This window comes from Ostrea edulis, chromosome 9 (genome assembly GCF_947568905.1).
Source record: "Ostrea edulis chromosome 9, xbOstEdul1.1, whole genome shotgun sequence".
Classification (NCBI taxonomy): domain Eukaryota; kingdom Metazoa; phylum Mollusca; class Bivalvia; order Ostreida; family Ostreidae; genus Ostrea; species Ostrea edulis.
The window spans coordinates 43,138,471-43,155,024 of record NC_079172.1 but is presented as its reverse complement, the minus strand read 5'-3'; the positions used below and the strand labels follow the sequence as shown (position 1 = coordinate 43,155,024).

General features: G+C 33.5%; 1 protein-coding gene across 3 annotated transcripts in view; it reads left to right on the top strand.

Annotated features, from left to right (window-relative positions):
- Positions 1–16,554, top strand: part of LOC125659266 (protein mono-ADP-ribosyltransferase PARP14-like) — a 69,225-nt gene that overhangs the window by 8,321 nt on the left and 44,350 nt on the right. For 2 of the 3 annotated variants that reach the window (XM_048890876.2, XM_056149301.1), the window contains exons 6-11: positions 209–371; positions 1,767–1,997; positions 2,570–4,174; positions 4,400–4,527; positions 6,298–6,522; positions 7,239–7,265. In XM_048890876.2, the coding sequence (XP_048746833.2) occupies positions 209–371; positions 1,767–1,997; positions 2,570–4,174; positions 4,400–4,527; positions 6,298–6,522; positions 7,239–7,265 (2,379 nt within the window). The remainder of the gene's footprint in view (positions 1–208; positions 372–1,766; positions 1,998–2,569; positions 4,175–4,399; positions 4,528–6,297; positions 6,523–7,238; positions 7,266–16,554) is intronic. The other variant, XM_048890877.2, reaches the window with a different exon arrangement.

Below are 16,554 nucleotides of genomic sequence, written 5' to 3'. Positions count from 1 at the left end.
TGACGCTAATCTAGGAATTCTGAATTGAATTGGTGTGTGGCACTACCATTCGGAATCTCTCCAGTGCGACATGAAAATCAATTGACCAATGAAATAGGCTCATTTGGGCTAATCAAAGTACCGCTTACCTGTTGTTTGTGTGTAGCACAAATCAGCAGGGAACCAGTTTACTCAATCCTATCATGTTTACATATCTATGTTGTTTCAGACTTCTGCAAACTTTTTGTGTGTGAATGGTCTGAATCCTGATACCACTGAGGAGACTCTCTCCAACTTTCTGGAGGCAAAAGTAAAGAACGACGTTGAAGTAAAGAGTGTTGTCTATAGTGAAGAAAGAGAAACTGCTGTTGTCCAGTTTGATTCACCTGTGGGTAAGGAACTTAATTAGGACAGACTTGTTTCCCGAAGGTGGTCCTGTGATCATACACTGAAAATTTATTCTTAAAAGTTTGTCAGTTGTCGTAGCCTTGTGGCACTCAGGTCATCATTAAGGTGATCAATAAGATTTATACACCTTTTTTTTTAAATTCAGTTCTCCAATATTGTGGTTTGATTTTACATTGTCGTGTATCTTACACAGATTTGCAGTTAATTTTATTAGTCCCCAACTGGAGAAGTGAAGGAGATCACTAGTTTGCATTCCATCCGTCCTTTCTTCCATCTTAGTTTTTCAGAACCCCCTCCCCCCTATGCTTTGATTTAAGAAGAATCAAGCTGGTATATGAGTTACTATAATGTATGTTTACAGATCAACTTTTGTCATGTTGGACACTGATTTTTACAAGATTTATCAAGACTTTGTGCTGAATGTTTTTGCCAGACTTTTTTCCACAATGCTTTTAACTCTAATGAATTTGAGATTTAATGTGTGGTTATCTAAGAAGTAGATCAGGGTTTTTTAAGGTCTAGATTTCAAGGGCCAGGGCCAATTGGGAAAAATAGCAACATTTGCTTGAAATTGGGAAAAATGTTTCATACAAAGAAATAGGGGAAAACACAATTCAGGGTGCTTTAAGGTATAATTTCAATTTGGTCAAAGCTTACCTCGTTCAAATAAGCAGAGATAAAAAAAAATTAGGTTTACTTAAGAATTTTGAAGCAAAAGTTGGGCCTGTGAAGAAGATTTATGAACGATTAGACTACCCTGCTTGATTTGTTTTCATTGTTTGGGAATTTCAAAGCAAAAATTGGGGAAAATATCTGCTTTTTAGCATTGGGAATGGGGCCTTATCAATTTTTGCGGCTTTTTCCCATTTCCACATAATTTCACAGAATATATGACAACTGCAGAAAATGCCCATTATACGGTGTGTACGTTGACAGGATTTGATAGGTGTATAATGGGCCCAATCAAATTTCAAGATCTCTGTTGTATATAACAATAGTTTAAGTTTCCCAGCATCATCTAGTATTAAATTAACAACTGTAAGCAAGTATATAGTTCTATGACCCATTGACCCACATATCTCAGGCGTGAAGAAAATACTTGGACATATGTTATCTATTTAATCTAATTTGTTAGAATTGTGAAGAATCCATTTTTAATGATTCAATTATAATTATCAGAAAGATTCCATGTGTTTTATAAGCACCAATGTCTGATCAACACTTTATTTTTCAAAATTCTGATTGTTTTTAAAAAAAAAAATAACATTGATCAATGTGTCTGTGTATAATGTTTGATACGTAATTAATTTCTATATATATATTTGATTTTACTTCATGTAGCTTGCTTGTTTTGAAGATTATTCATCTTTCTTTCACAGATGTTGATGAATTGAATAAGGCGTGTAAGAAGAAACCACTAGAAGGAAACTATATTATAAATGAGCCCATAGATCATTCGAGGCTGATTGTGGTGTCTGCAGAGGGTGAAGTGACAGAGGAAATTCTGAAGAAATATTTCCAGAACAGCGCTCTGAGTAGTGGAGGGGATGTGCAGCGGGTAACCCATAGAAACGATGGCTGCTTCACTGTCAAATTCAAACACGAAGAAGGTGAGCAATGTACAGAATCCTCGTAATCATTTCATAATGTCCCTCTCTGAAACAAATAGAGATTTATAATTTTAGCTGGCCGGGAAGGATGTCCAATAAGCTATTGTTATGGCCCTAGTGTCGATGGAGGTGGTATCACACTTTAAGGGAAAAACTTTAACCTTGGCTATGTCTTTCAACCAAGGGGGATAGGGCTCTGATATTTCCCATATACTGTACATGTCTCATGACCAGGCCCGTCATTTGGTACTCAGACTTTTGACCTAGTGACCTTGTCTTGTACTGTACATGTCTCATGATCAGGCCCGTCATTTGATACTCAGACTTTTGACCTAGTGACCTTGTCTTGTGATCTACTTTATAAAAAACTTTAACCAATGCTATATCTTGAACCAATGTAGATAGGTTAAGTAGAGTCATGCTTCCTGGCGATCTATGGTGTCAGCTTTTGTTCCACTTGCTTTGTTTTAGAATGAATTTTTTTTTGAGAGCTAGCAAAGTTTTAATTCTATATGCTATTGTGAGACCAAGAGACAGATGAATACAGTAGTTTTGTGTTGTATGTTAAATAGATACCTTGAGAGTTTGTAAGAAGTTGGACCATAAAGTGTCGCATACACCGCTCGTGGTGACCCCCTTGTTCTTTACGGATCACGGTGAGATTTATGATGCCATGAAACACAGAGTGCCATTGCCGGACGCTTTCATTGTAACAGACGTAGACTCTCATTTGCAAAGATTTCTACAGCAGTCAAACCAGACTGTAGAGCAAATCAATTCTGAACTAGAGAAGAAATTTGCCAAGGCCATTGTCACAGAAGAGATTCAGGTAGAGTGTCTTCTTAGTCAGAAAACACCAAATGCTCGGCAGCATGTCAAGACTTGGAAGACAGATGCAAAGGAAAGCTTTGATTATCATGTGCGTGAAATTATTCAAAAAGCCGAGATTGAGGTTACTGAAGACGCTTGGAGTGAAGTGGAAGAGTACATAACCATTACGCACATGCATAGCTCTGATAGCATTATAACTATCTATGAAAAAGACACTTTGAAAATTGTCTTTGTCGGGATGAAAACGCTGGTCCAAGATGTGCACATTCAAACTAGTAACCAGAACAAAGCCATAGAAAGCAAACTGGAGAGGAAGAGGCAGATCATTTCAGAAGAGAGGGAATGCAGTGTTTCTAACATCCGACTTCTGGAAAGACTGGGAGTTTTTGCAGAAGTGAATGATATCAGAGAAGATTTAGATGTAGACAAAGATTGTCAAAATGGAAAAATCTTGTTCAGAGGTGTGAGAGATGATGTTTTGGAGGCAAGACTTAGAATTGAAGAGAAACTTAATCAGTTTGAAAAATGGACAATAACAGAAGGTTTATCTAAGTATCAGATTCTCCTGCTGGGGACTGAGGGAAGAAAATCGGATTTACAGGACGCGTTCCAGCGACAAGGACTTACAGTTGAGGTGGAATTTGAAGGTGAGGCAATTAAAGTGTATGTCGTAGACAACAGTCAGAAATCCTCGGCACACAACATCATCATGAATTTAACAAAAGAATCTTCTATCGTCCTGGATGAGACTTCGCTAAACGTACTTTCCACTGAAAAATGGGAACTTGAAATGATGACAATTCTGTCTGAGAACTATGAAAGAGTAATGATTTCTCCCTCAAATGATGCTAAAATCACCATCACAACTACTAGTGATCTTCATATTGGTGTAAAGACCAGGCTGGAAAATTTCATACAAGAACATTCCATCTATACAGACATAGTGGACATTGATGATGAAGGAGTTGTGAAGTTTATTGTAAAACATTGTTCAAAACTGTTAGAAAAAATTCAGGACAAGCATCAACAACATTTTCTTAAAGTTGAAGTTCAAAATAAACAAGTGATGATGTCAGGCACGAAAGAGGGGATCTCATTGGCCAGATCTGATGTCATGGCCATGACTAGAGACATAAACCATGAAATCAAAACTTACAACCAACCTGGAATTAACAAAGTGCTTAGAACAGATCAAGAACGATTGGTGGAGATAGAGGACAACTGCCGCTCCATAATCATGTTTACTGGTCCCAGTCCCAGGTCTACAATGGATGAGGACACACCCAGAAGATTACGCAGGGAACACACAGTGTTGGAACCTAGATTCAGAACATTGCCTGAGGAAGGCAAGTACATGCATTATATTGAAGTTAGATTACGATTTATTTGCAAATTATTTTTACAGTTTACCGTTTGATAAAACAATATAAAACAAACTTGGAATAGATAAATGTAGAATTACTGGTTAACAAAATCATACTGATGAACATTTTTTGAAAATAGTTGTGCAAACTTTAATTGGTTAATTAGATTCATTTTTATTCCGCTATTCCCTATATTTGACATTTCAGAGACATTATTATCTTTTGCTGAGAGTCCGAGACCAGTACCTGCACCTCGAGTTCAATCCGGTCCGTATCGCTGTGCCGAGAGCAACATTGTGATTAAACTTATCAAAGGAGACCTAGCAAAGCAAGAGGTACAATACACTATATACCTCAAGTAACAGTTTTTAAAGTGCACACTACTGAGTTATTCTTCTTGGGAATCTTAAAGAGAATGGTTCACGATTTTTGAACAAAATATTTTTTATTTTTGATGTTAGATATTAAAAGTATAACTCATTTAATGTTGATAACCAAAATTTTGACCTTCTGAATGCAAGAATAAAAGCTATATTTTAGCCTTAAATATGTGTTATGTAAACAAAGACTCAAGTCTTTTTATGTATACAAACAAACAAGTGAAATATCAATTTTGTAATGTAAAGCATCTTAATTTTGCATAGTTGCACATTTTAACTTTTAGATGACACACTTTACCCAAAGAATGCTTGAAATGTGAAAATTATAATAAACTTAGATCGATATCCATTTCTTTTGAAAATTTCGTAAACAATAACATACCGCAATCTTTGTTTACAAAACAAATAATGAACTCTCTAAACTGAGCTTCTGTGATAATGTATAACTTTATTTTTTATGTGAAATCTTTTAAACAGATTAGACAGTAGATTTTGATCATTAAAAGTAAAAAATAAAATTTTGGGGAAAATCGTGAATCAGTCCCTTTAAGGAAGTATGCTACACCGGAGAAATTTGATGTAGATGAAAAGTGGAGGATATGTACAACAATATTTTGAAGTTGAAAATTTTCAAATTTACTTTATTTTGTCAACAAATACAGTTTTAGTAGAAGGTAATCTGAAAAAAAATTAAAACTCCTGCTGGACTTCAACCTGTGACCTACAGTTCAACAGTTGGTATTCTAACCTACTGAGCTACTCAGCTATGTATTCTAATGGAAAAGAAAAAGTCAAATATTGCTGATATCAATTTTTTCATCCATGTTTTTAAAGGAAGTTGGCCATTATGACGATGTAGATGTTACCGGGTGATAACTCCAATAAGCATACCGGTCACAAGGTTTATTTATATCACAATCGATCAGAATAACATCATTCACAGATCATCCAAATGTTATCCAATAAATATCATCCAAAAGATTCAAATATGTGGTATTAGAATCCGGATGGATCTATAGTAATGTGTAGGTCTGGTGTATATCTGATTAGTAGATTGTAGTCTGTAAGTCCAAATGTCCAAAGTTTTTAACTAAAGTATAACACAACTGCCCAATTCAATTTCTAAATTCAAACTGAATCTTACACTCACCAAGAACTGTCATGTGACCAATAATTAAGAAACGAACCAATGAACCATGAAAAACAATCCGTAACCAACCTAAACTATAGCTGGCCATAAGGGAAATACTCAAGAATTCAAAGTTGTTTAATACCAACTATGGAAACCTGTTTGTGTATTTATTTGCACATATTAAGCTGATATTATTTATCGTAAAATTAAAAACACTGAACACATGTAGTAATATAAATTAAACATTTTATTATTCCAGACGGGTAAGGATGCTCTACCACATAGAGTGCTACCTTAAGGAGAAATTTGTGGTTGTCAACCTTTATAGCTCGATTGAGGTTTCTAGTCAAATTTGTTCAGTGTCATCTGCTTCTCCTTTCAGTTCATCCAGGGAGATGTTATTGTATGTAAATAGTATTTTGTTTTATCCAGGGAGATGTCATTGTATGTAAACAGTTTTTTTTTTACCCAGGGAGATGTCATTGTAAACAGTATTTTGTGTTATTCACCGAGATGGCATTGTATGTAAATAGTATTTTGTTTTATTCAGGGAGATGTCATATTGTAAGTAAACAGTAGTTTGTTTTATCCAGGGAGATGTCATTGTATGCTCTGTGGGACAAGACCTCCATCTAAATAAAGGACAGGCTAGTCGGAATTTGTTGAAAGAAGGGGGTCAAGGACTGATGGCTGATATAGAAACTAACTACCCTAATGGGGTTCAGCTGGGTGAGCTGGCTAACATAGGCGGGGGGAACTTGAGGTGTCAGGAGTTGTATCTTGGATATTTACCTAACTGGAGTGACACCAAGGGCAAAGTAAGTCTTTTAAAGTTAAAGACAGATGAGTTTTACCAGTATCATGTACTGCAGGCTACTTGTATATTTAAAGATTTACCTTTTTAAAAGAGTGAAAAATCACTGCTTTTAATACATGTTCAATATTGTTATGAAACAATTTTTATAGATTGGAAGTTTTTCTAAGAGGATTAAAACTTTTTGTAGCAGGATACAAGTGCTGTAAAAGAGGTTTGCAAAATGCACTTAAATTACCTTTGTTATGCTGTAATGCACTAACAGAGATCCTACTGAATATTAATTTTGAAAAAGGAAAATAATACATTTCAGGGCTTGATACTGACTTTTTACATCACCAGTCCAGTCGGAATGATAGGGTATTATGATATCAGTCCACAGAAAAACTTATCAGTCCAGAATATTCCAGAGATTATTAAACATATTTAATTTGTGTTGTCAAATAGAATATAAACATAATACAGAGCCAGATTTTATTATAATTCTTCATCTGTAATCCATTTGTTATATTGAGATAATTTGTTTAAGCGGTATAAAAATCAGGACCAAGTTGCATGAAGGTTAATTAAATTGTACTGAAAGTTAATTTGAAATTAACTTTAACATTTATATTGTGTTAACTGTCAGTTAAACTTGACTTTTGTGCAACTGGACCAGATTCCTTTTCATCACAGCAATCTGGCTCTCCCTCCATGTAATTTGACATTTTTGTCTCACAGACTCCGAATGAGTTAGACGGATGGCAGGTAATGAGGTCGTATACTAACACTCTACTAAGCGACTCACGGCATTTCCATGCGTTTTTTACTTGGTCTATTGTACGCGAGATGTCCCTACTGTAGATTTGTTTCATTGTTTATTTGTTTAAATACTGAACTGTGTAATGCAAAAGTTTCTTGATATTTCACTGCCTCTCTGCAGAAGTTGTCGCATCCTACAACAAAAATACTGTTTCTGTGCGAATCGCAGTATGCGTATTGTTTGGTTACGTCTGTCGTACGGTAACCATTCTTTTTCTTTTAAGCAGTGTTATTGGAATGAGCAACTTCTTGTTCATTCTTGTGTGTCGTTCCTTTTCATCTTCGTTTTTATAGTTTTGTGGCTTCTTCCACACTCATTTCTGCACCGTGATTTAGAATATCTTTGGACTTAACTCAATATGCCTCAGAGGAAATTGAGTTAAATCCAAAGATATTTAATGTAAAAATTGTAAGACATATATGAGGTCTATCTTTGAGTCAATGGGTTCCCCTGAGATCTACAGAGAAGTAGTACTTGGCATGCTGTATTAAGGAGGAATAACACACCAGAAAAATTTAATGTGGACGAAAAGTGGAGGATAGTTGTAATAGTTTTTTTTTAAATTGAAAAGCTTCACTTTATTAAGCCAAAATGCAGTTTTTGTAGAAAGTAATCTGGAAAAAAATAAAAAAAAACCTGCTAGACTCGAACCTGCGATCTACAAATCAACAGTCGACATGTTAACCTACTGAAATACCCAGCTAAGCAATTGGATTTAAATGGAATAAACAAATATTGCTGATATTTATATTTTCATTTGGATTAATTTCATGTTTTTAAAGGAAGTCAGCCATAATGCCAATATAATGCTTCCTTAATTCTATGCTAGTAATCGCAATATTAACTTAATAAATGCAAGTTCAAATGAATTCAACATGTAGGTTGATGTTACTAAGTCCAAGTCTCTTTGCAAAATATCCTGTTATTTTCTTCATGGCTTATAATTATACTACAGGTTAACATGTTAGGGGGGGGGGTAGAGATTGGGAAATCCCTACTGTCATTTTAAGCGCGCGTTATAATGCGGGATCAGAATTGCAGGGGGAAAACCAAAGAAAGGAAAATGATGTCCATGATGTGTTATTTCAGTTCTTTGATCGTGACATCTGTGTTTCATTGAATAAGTCCATGATATAGCAGAACTTTGCTATAGAAAAGTAGGCAGCAGTTTTGCGCAAAGTAATGGGACAAGAAATCACTGGTCACCGGCTCTTAATGAGAACTCTGGTTGCATGATGCCTGTGCTCGACCTTTTGTGATGCAGAACTTGCTCATTGACTTGTGATTTTCAACAACAACAAAAACTGTTTAGAAAATGTCTGATTGGTGATGTCATACACATAAAATAATGTAATAATTGTACTATAGCAGGATATTAATTTATTGCACACTAATTTGTAATGTTTGTACTTTCACTGTATGAGAAAAGTACTAGATACTCTAAATATTTCTGATAATTTCTAAAATCTTTAACAAAGAAAAGCAAGTCTTCAAAGAGTTTGAAAAATAACTTTATAAAGAGTCCTAATGTGGCATAGATTCAAGCTTGTTTGGGAATCTGGTATGTAGATTACTTCGAATGTGCTACACGGGCAGATGAAAACAAGCGGTATTCTCGCGAGATTATACGTACTTGGGTGAAACGTCACCAATAGATAATATATTTCCGGAATAATTATTAACGTATTCGGATAAAAAAAAATAATAATAATAAAGTAATTTCTATTAAATCTAAAATACCTTTCATATCTAATTACATATGAATTAAAAAAATTAATAATGATAAAGTTAATTTGGTAGGCTATATTTTTTTCTTTAATCATAGATATATCAGAATATTTTTTTGTTGTTGCACGAAGGGTATCAGGCACCTAGCGGTTGGGGGGGGGGGGGGGGGGGCAAAGGTGAATTCATGTAAAATTCTTGACAATCAAACCCCCCAAAAAGGGAGGGGGGCTTTAAAAAGGAAGGGGGGTGCTTAGTCCTTTAATTCAGCCGGAAAAGGGGGGGGGGAGGCAAATCTTAATTTGCATGTGAAAAAAAAACTTTGAATGCAAAAACAGCGGAAAATCCTCCTCAAAATTCAGTGTTCCCTCTCTGGTTTATAATGCTTGAATAAAGATGGACAGAATGGGAGTGCTTACCCAGTAGAACAACTGGGATACCATCAACATATTCTTTTAGGTCCATGCAATATGTATGTAAAATGTATGTACCAGTCTCTCACCAGAGCTTACAGAAAGCAGGGTCTTTGTGCATTGAAAAAAAATATTTTTATCTCCCACAAAATCTTTAAAGAGGAACACTTTAACAGAGATGGGATTATCCCTCATTATTCATGGAAACCAGTTTCTACCACAGCATTCTTTCAGCTGGCCCTGTGAAGTGCAGAACCACATGTCCTATATCCTTGCCCATTAATGACTCATTACATAGATTTTTTAAGAGTTGACCTTTGATGTTCACTATAACAGCTAGCCTTTTTCAAGACACTGAGATTCTTTTTTCTACAGCATACAAGAAATGTAATAAACTGAGAAGATGTAATAGATTGATACACATAAAGAGTAATGTAAAGTGTATAAGGAACTCCTTGGCAGAAATAAATTTCAAAACATTTGTAACAGTTAACCAAGATTTTTCATTATATGCATTGAATTTTGTTATTCTTATCTCATAATCAACTTGCTGTTAATGACAGCTATAACGGGAACCAGTGTGACTATGGCCTCAGAGTGTACCAAGTGTGCCCAAAGTATAAATGAATGGTAAAATTACTTTAAACTTAATGAAGTAATACTAAGGAACAGACCCAGGTCACTAAATATGTAAATGTACAATGACTGGTCCTGTTTTATTCAACCCAGGTTCTGAGATTCCCAGGTAGGAATAAGAGGTATAAAAATAAGTTAATAATTGAATAAATAATAACAAGTAAATGATTTGATAACAAAGATATAAGGGAGCAAAACTGAGAGTGTGATAACCTATGAGAAATATATCAAAATAGATGAGAATGAGCTTCCATATACAACCAAGGAGATTCCATACAACACCCTAAAAATCATAGTGAACCTCCATGCAAAAAGACTGAAAATTTCCTAAAGCACCACCACACAGCCATAACTCATGAATTAGGTTTGCAGAGTCTAATACCCCAGTGCAGAATATTGCAATGTGAAATGTACACATGCACAGCCTTGAAATGTATTAAATATAACAATAATAAATTAATTACTTTTCTTAAAGACAACTTTCTTCTAAGGTCAAAAAGTTTATTATGATATGTTATGAAGTTCAATATTGATATACATGTACCACATTGCAAAATATCTCATTGAGTACCTTTCCCCTTGTGTCAAAAATAATATTGATAAAAAAAAAATTAAAAAATCTAAAAAGATTAATATTTCCCATTCCATATATATACAATTCCCTTTATTACCAATATGCAATTTGCTGCAACACATTCAAGGAAGACAACTCTTGATGCTATGTTATAAAATATCCCATTTTGATGCATGAAAGAAATCAATCCTTGAAGTGGTTACTTCTTTATTAAGAAATACATTTAAGAGTAATCATCAGTCACAAATATAAAACAAAATAAATTTATTAACCCAAAATCACACTAGTGCACATAACAATGTATTCTTTTTAAATATTATACATGTATAAGTTTTTAATTAGTAAACTAAAGTATGAGTATATGTTCCACAGTGCAAAATCTTGTTCAAACATAGGATAGTCTCGATACAGTTTCTCTAATGCAGATTCCAGCACATCCATTTATGGGTCAAGTCCTATTTCCGTCAAAGGGCATGCAAATTTTCTGAAAAATCAATGCAATTGTAAGTAAACCCAGATCAAATGAAATTAAATGATACATGCATTTTACAGTGTAAATACTATTTCAAAGGAATAGCAAATTTCATACAAGTCAATACTAGAAAATTGAAAAAGATCAGTACCATGATACCACTTTAAGGACAATTTCTACAAATGCAAGAAATGATTTATGCCAAAACAATAAATATCATAATGTCATTAATTCAAACAATTCCCCAAGACCCGCATGACACGGCAGACATTGTTTTTTCTTTAAATATCTAATAAATGTAAAAGCTAGGTTTTTAATCAATGGTCAGTGCAGTACTTTTCATAATATAAGTTGAATTTCCTCATAGATCTAGTTTGTCATGAGAGTTTCTGCCCTTACTAATGGTATGATTGCACCAATATCCAAAAATGACAATATACAGATAAAGATTACAATAGGAAATGTTAAAAGTTTTAAAGTACATGTATTATTAACACATATACATAATTCCAGGTGCAATTATACCAATTTACATGTACATCAGGTAACTCATGTTCCATGCATAATATTTTTATTACTACAGAAGATTTATTGTATTTGAAATGTTAATTGTTGTGAATACAAGGTTTCTAAGACTTATTGTCATTGGTACTGAGTATGCATGTGGTTTAGAGTTACCTAATGTGTTTTGTTTACCCTGCATATTTGAATAAATTTTAAAATAAAAAGAGAAGTAATTTCCTTTTGGTAGTCCTGCAGGTTATACTTTGAAAAGCTGACTAAATGTGTAAAGGCTTTATTGACGACAACCCCCCCCACGCAAATAATAATGTCAATATACTGAAGATGTTATTAAAATTTAAAAGCTTTATACACTTTGACAACTAGTGACTTTAACTGTCCGGGCATCATCAGTTGGGAAACAGTTAAAGTCAAAAGATGCCCAATAGCCACAATGCTCACCTGATCAAATAATGATTCATGAAATTTCCAACTGATTCTACACCCACCCCATAAGAAAGTAATATGATGTATCAAAGGAAATGAAGAAGAAAAACTTTGATCAAAATCTTCATTTGAAATTTCTTGTAAACAAACACATATTTAGTCTCTTACCTCTACTTTTATGTCTTTATTTCAACATTATACCTTGCATGATGTGTTGTACCAAAATAATCCATCCAAAATCACCAAAAACTGTATGCAATTAGTAAGCTCCTAAACTTTGGTTTCATGGAAGAGGATAAATGAATCTATTGACACTGGCCTAAGGCTTGAATGTTAAAGCCTATATATGCCATTGTCAGTCTACTACTGGACTGACATGATGTCAAAGCTCCAAAATCCATCTACCATTACTCAGGATCAGGATCTCCATTGCCATCTGTTCAATGAAATGTAAATATTCATGAAATATGTGATGACTGGGCCTAATACTCCATCTATCTGAAATATTGTATACCTCAGGACCACAAAGACATGATTTTCAACATTGTTCATGTTTCATTGGAATAAAAGTTACTCAACACACTAAATCACTATTAGGAGGAGAAGAGATCACAAGATTTTGTGACAGATGGACAGAAAGTACATAAACAATATGTCTCCCCATAGAAGAGGAGAGACATAATTAAAATATTGATAACTTCGTTGAATGTTAAGTTAATGAATTTCAATAAAAATGAAAGGTGCTCAAATCATTATACATAAGATATATAAAGAAAGTTTGAATCTGATGTGAACATTAGTTTTTAAGATATACTCTGGATGAATTATGTCTACTAACAGAAGGACATGGTGATTTAAGTATATCCCTCTTGACTTTATTTTGGGGAGGGTGGTATAAAATATGAAATAATTACTTCCTGAAAACTGTTCACTGTATGTAATACAACAGAAAGAAACATACCACGTGCAGAAAATATAATTTGTTGTGGTTTTCCATTCTGGATAACTGTAATTCTTTTCCCCAGCATTGAAGGTGGGATCCTCATCCAAGATGGCTGACCCAGTCCACCCTGACCGACACTGATGTTAATTTTGTTTTTTAGATATTAGTTGTGTTATGCAAATTTGTTCGTTTTACAAAATATAAAAGAAAATCAGATTTCTATATTCTTAATAACTTTCATGTATATGGATATATATAAATCATAAAATCAGTATCATTAGATTATCGTTAACTACAGATTGGTGAACTATTAAGAATTACAAAATGCTTACGCAAACAAATTCTGTTCTTCATTGGTGGGCAGTTGTATTTGTTGTTGTTGCGGAGGGACTAATCGCAATGGTGGATATGGTGCCACAGAGCCATGAGATGTTTCAGCTGTGGCCACTTCCGCAGATGGTGGATTTGTGTGTCCCTCTTGTCTGCAATTTCCAAAGAAAATAAATAGTATATAATATATACAGGAAATCACAATGAATTAAAAAAAACTAGTTTACATTGTGGTTCTGAAAACATTACATACAGACAGCAGTGTTATACAGATACAATTTAAAATGGTATATGAAGGTATGTTACATATATATACAGATGGCTATCTACATACATAAAATTGAAAACAAAAGAAATCTGAGTGCATTAAGAATAATTCTTAAAAATCGACAGAGATATCTCTTCCAACTGGAGAGATATCTTTGTTACACTTGAAAAGAGATATCTTTTTTGGTTTAAGAGATATCTCTCATTCAAAATCTTATAAAAATATCTTTTAAAATGAAAGATATCTTATTAACTTTAAGAGAGATCTCTTTATCTTAAAGAGAGATCTCTCTAAGTGAAAGAGATCTCTCTCAAATTCAAAGAGATATCTTTCTAAGTGAAAGGGGCATCTATGGCAAGAACTTTTACTATTTATTTGAAAAATAAGATATCTCTTTAAATCAAAGAGATATCTCTTATTCTAAAGAGATATCTCTCTAAAATGAGACATCTCTTTCACTTAGAGAGAGATATATCTCTTTTACTTAGAAAGATATCTCTTACTTTTAGAGATATCTCTTACACTTAGATATCTCTTTCACTTAGAGAGATACCTCATTCACTTTGAGAGATATCTATTTCACTTAATGATATATCTTATTTACTCTGAAAGATATCTCTTTTACTTTAAGAGATATCTCCTTCACTTAAAGATATATCTCTTTTACTCTGAAAGATATCTTTCTCTTTGAGAGATATCTCTCTAGCTTCAAAAGAGATATCTCTCAAAGAAAAAAAGATATCTCCCTAGCATAAAGAGATACATCTTTTGTTTAAAGAGATATCTTTTTAGTTAAAGAGATATCTCTTTTGTTTATAGAGGTATCTCTTTAAAGTAAGATATATCTCTTGAAATCAGAGAGATATCTCTCATAGATATAGAGAGATATCTCTCATAGTTATAGAGATATCTCTTCTTCAAATGAATAGTATCTTCACCTTTCACCAAAGAATTGGACTTTTACTTTTCAAAAAGTTAATAATTTTCAATTGTTAACACACAACGACAGGCGCAGACAAATCGCAACAGTCACCCGAGTGACCTAGGTGACCTAAAAGACCTAAAATATTTACTCTAAAAGATTCTTTATATCCTCTTCTGTTGGCCTCTTCAGTGGTGTTTTTCGTGGTCTGCCCTTTTTCTTGTCGGTGGAGTGAAATCTGGGTTGCAAGATATTATTCGCATTCCCAGCTATCTTTTCAGTGACCTTCAGCTTCCTAGAAGTGTCATTTTGTAGGGTCATGCAGGCTTTGTTTCCTGAAATTAAACTTTCCAAGGACTTTATTATTGTTGTTAGCCTGTATTGCTTAACCTGTCTATTTGTAACTTGTTGACCCAACTCATTCAATAGACTGTTGACATGATCAATTTGGCTTTGTGATGAATTCCTTTCAGGTTGTGTAGGTTTATACTCTGGATGGGACAAATGAAGGTCATCTTCAGAATCCTCATTGTTATTTCTGTCCAAGTTCCTAGAACTAGAATGAATCTTGTGGACATGTTTACATATATGACCGTTATTATAATCATTACAACTGCATTTATACATATGGTAACAAAGATTAATGCATGGCAAACTCTTGCACTTGGTGTAACAATGTTCTTGATCACAATTGTCTAGCATCACTTCTATAGTGTAGATCTCATTTCCAGATTCTAATGAAAACAAAGAAGTAGTGATTTGTTTAATCCTGGTATTGTCTATTTCTAACCCTTTGTTATGTCTATCCTTAACATTGATATCCTCATTAGTAGGATTATTGAATGAAACACGTTGCAAGTGTTTAATGAAGTGGTCATTCTCTATCTTTAGCAATGTGTCTAATAGTACATCTATACGCCTATTGTGCTTTCCTGAAAAGTAAATAGTTTTCAGTTGATTGTGGAAACTTTCCACAAACATATTGGTATTGACATTGCCATATTCAGTTCCTTTTCTAAAACACAATGACCATTTCTCTGGGCGATTAAAGTAATAATCTGACAGATACTTTAAGAAACCAGGATTTTTTGTGAGAAGTTTTGATACCAATATATCTTTGTATTTATGAAAATCACACTCAGACTTTGCTACAAATTTATTCTTTAGGTTTATATTTAGTAGGTATTAATTTTTATTTGGGTATCCCATCTTCTTAATAGAGGTTATTAATTTTTTCTAGAAATATCACATGTATTAAAACATTATCAATAGTAATACATGTACATTAATAAATGTTATTATTTTTAGATAATCCATAACGTAAACACTGCTTACATTAATTTCTTGTGTGACATTCGATTCTGTTGTCGTCAAGTTGTCATTTAAATGTAAAACCTCTTCACTACCCGGGATTGGAATTTGTGGCCTATTTTCCTGTGAATAGGAATACATCATTAATTTATGCAATAAAATAATATTCAAGAATGATGGTGGTTAAATTGAATTCAAATAGTGTCTGTCAATATCAATGATATAATTCTAACATTACTGAAATCCCTTCAAAGTAATTATAATTACACTTACTGAAAAAATAAAGTAGTCATGATCTATCCCTGAATACATACTGCAACTCGGCATGGCCAAGCTCAGTATGTACACCTGAAAAATAAAACAAAACATACAGCTCCCAATATTTAATCCCATATAAGTGCATTATCATTATTAGCACTCGTTATCTACAATTATTTATTCATTTGTACATTTGTTACATAGATCGAATCATGCTTACATTCCTTTATACCCCAGGGTTTTATCCAGCATTTAGATGTTACTACCCATTTTATATTTATGGGAAATTTTTGAGAATGCAGTCATGATCTTCCATGAGATGGGGGACATCCATGGAATATAATATCCACAGATTATTACAGCCATATAAATTGATTGATTGTACTCATTTTATCTAAATTGTAAGAGTCTGACAATTACAGAAAATGACTTAT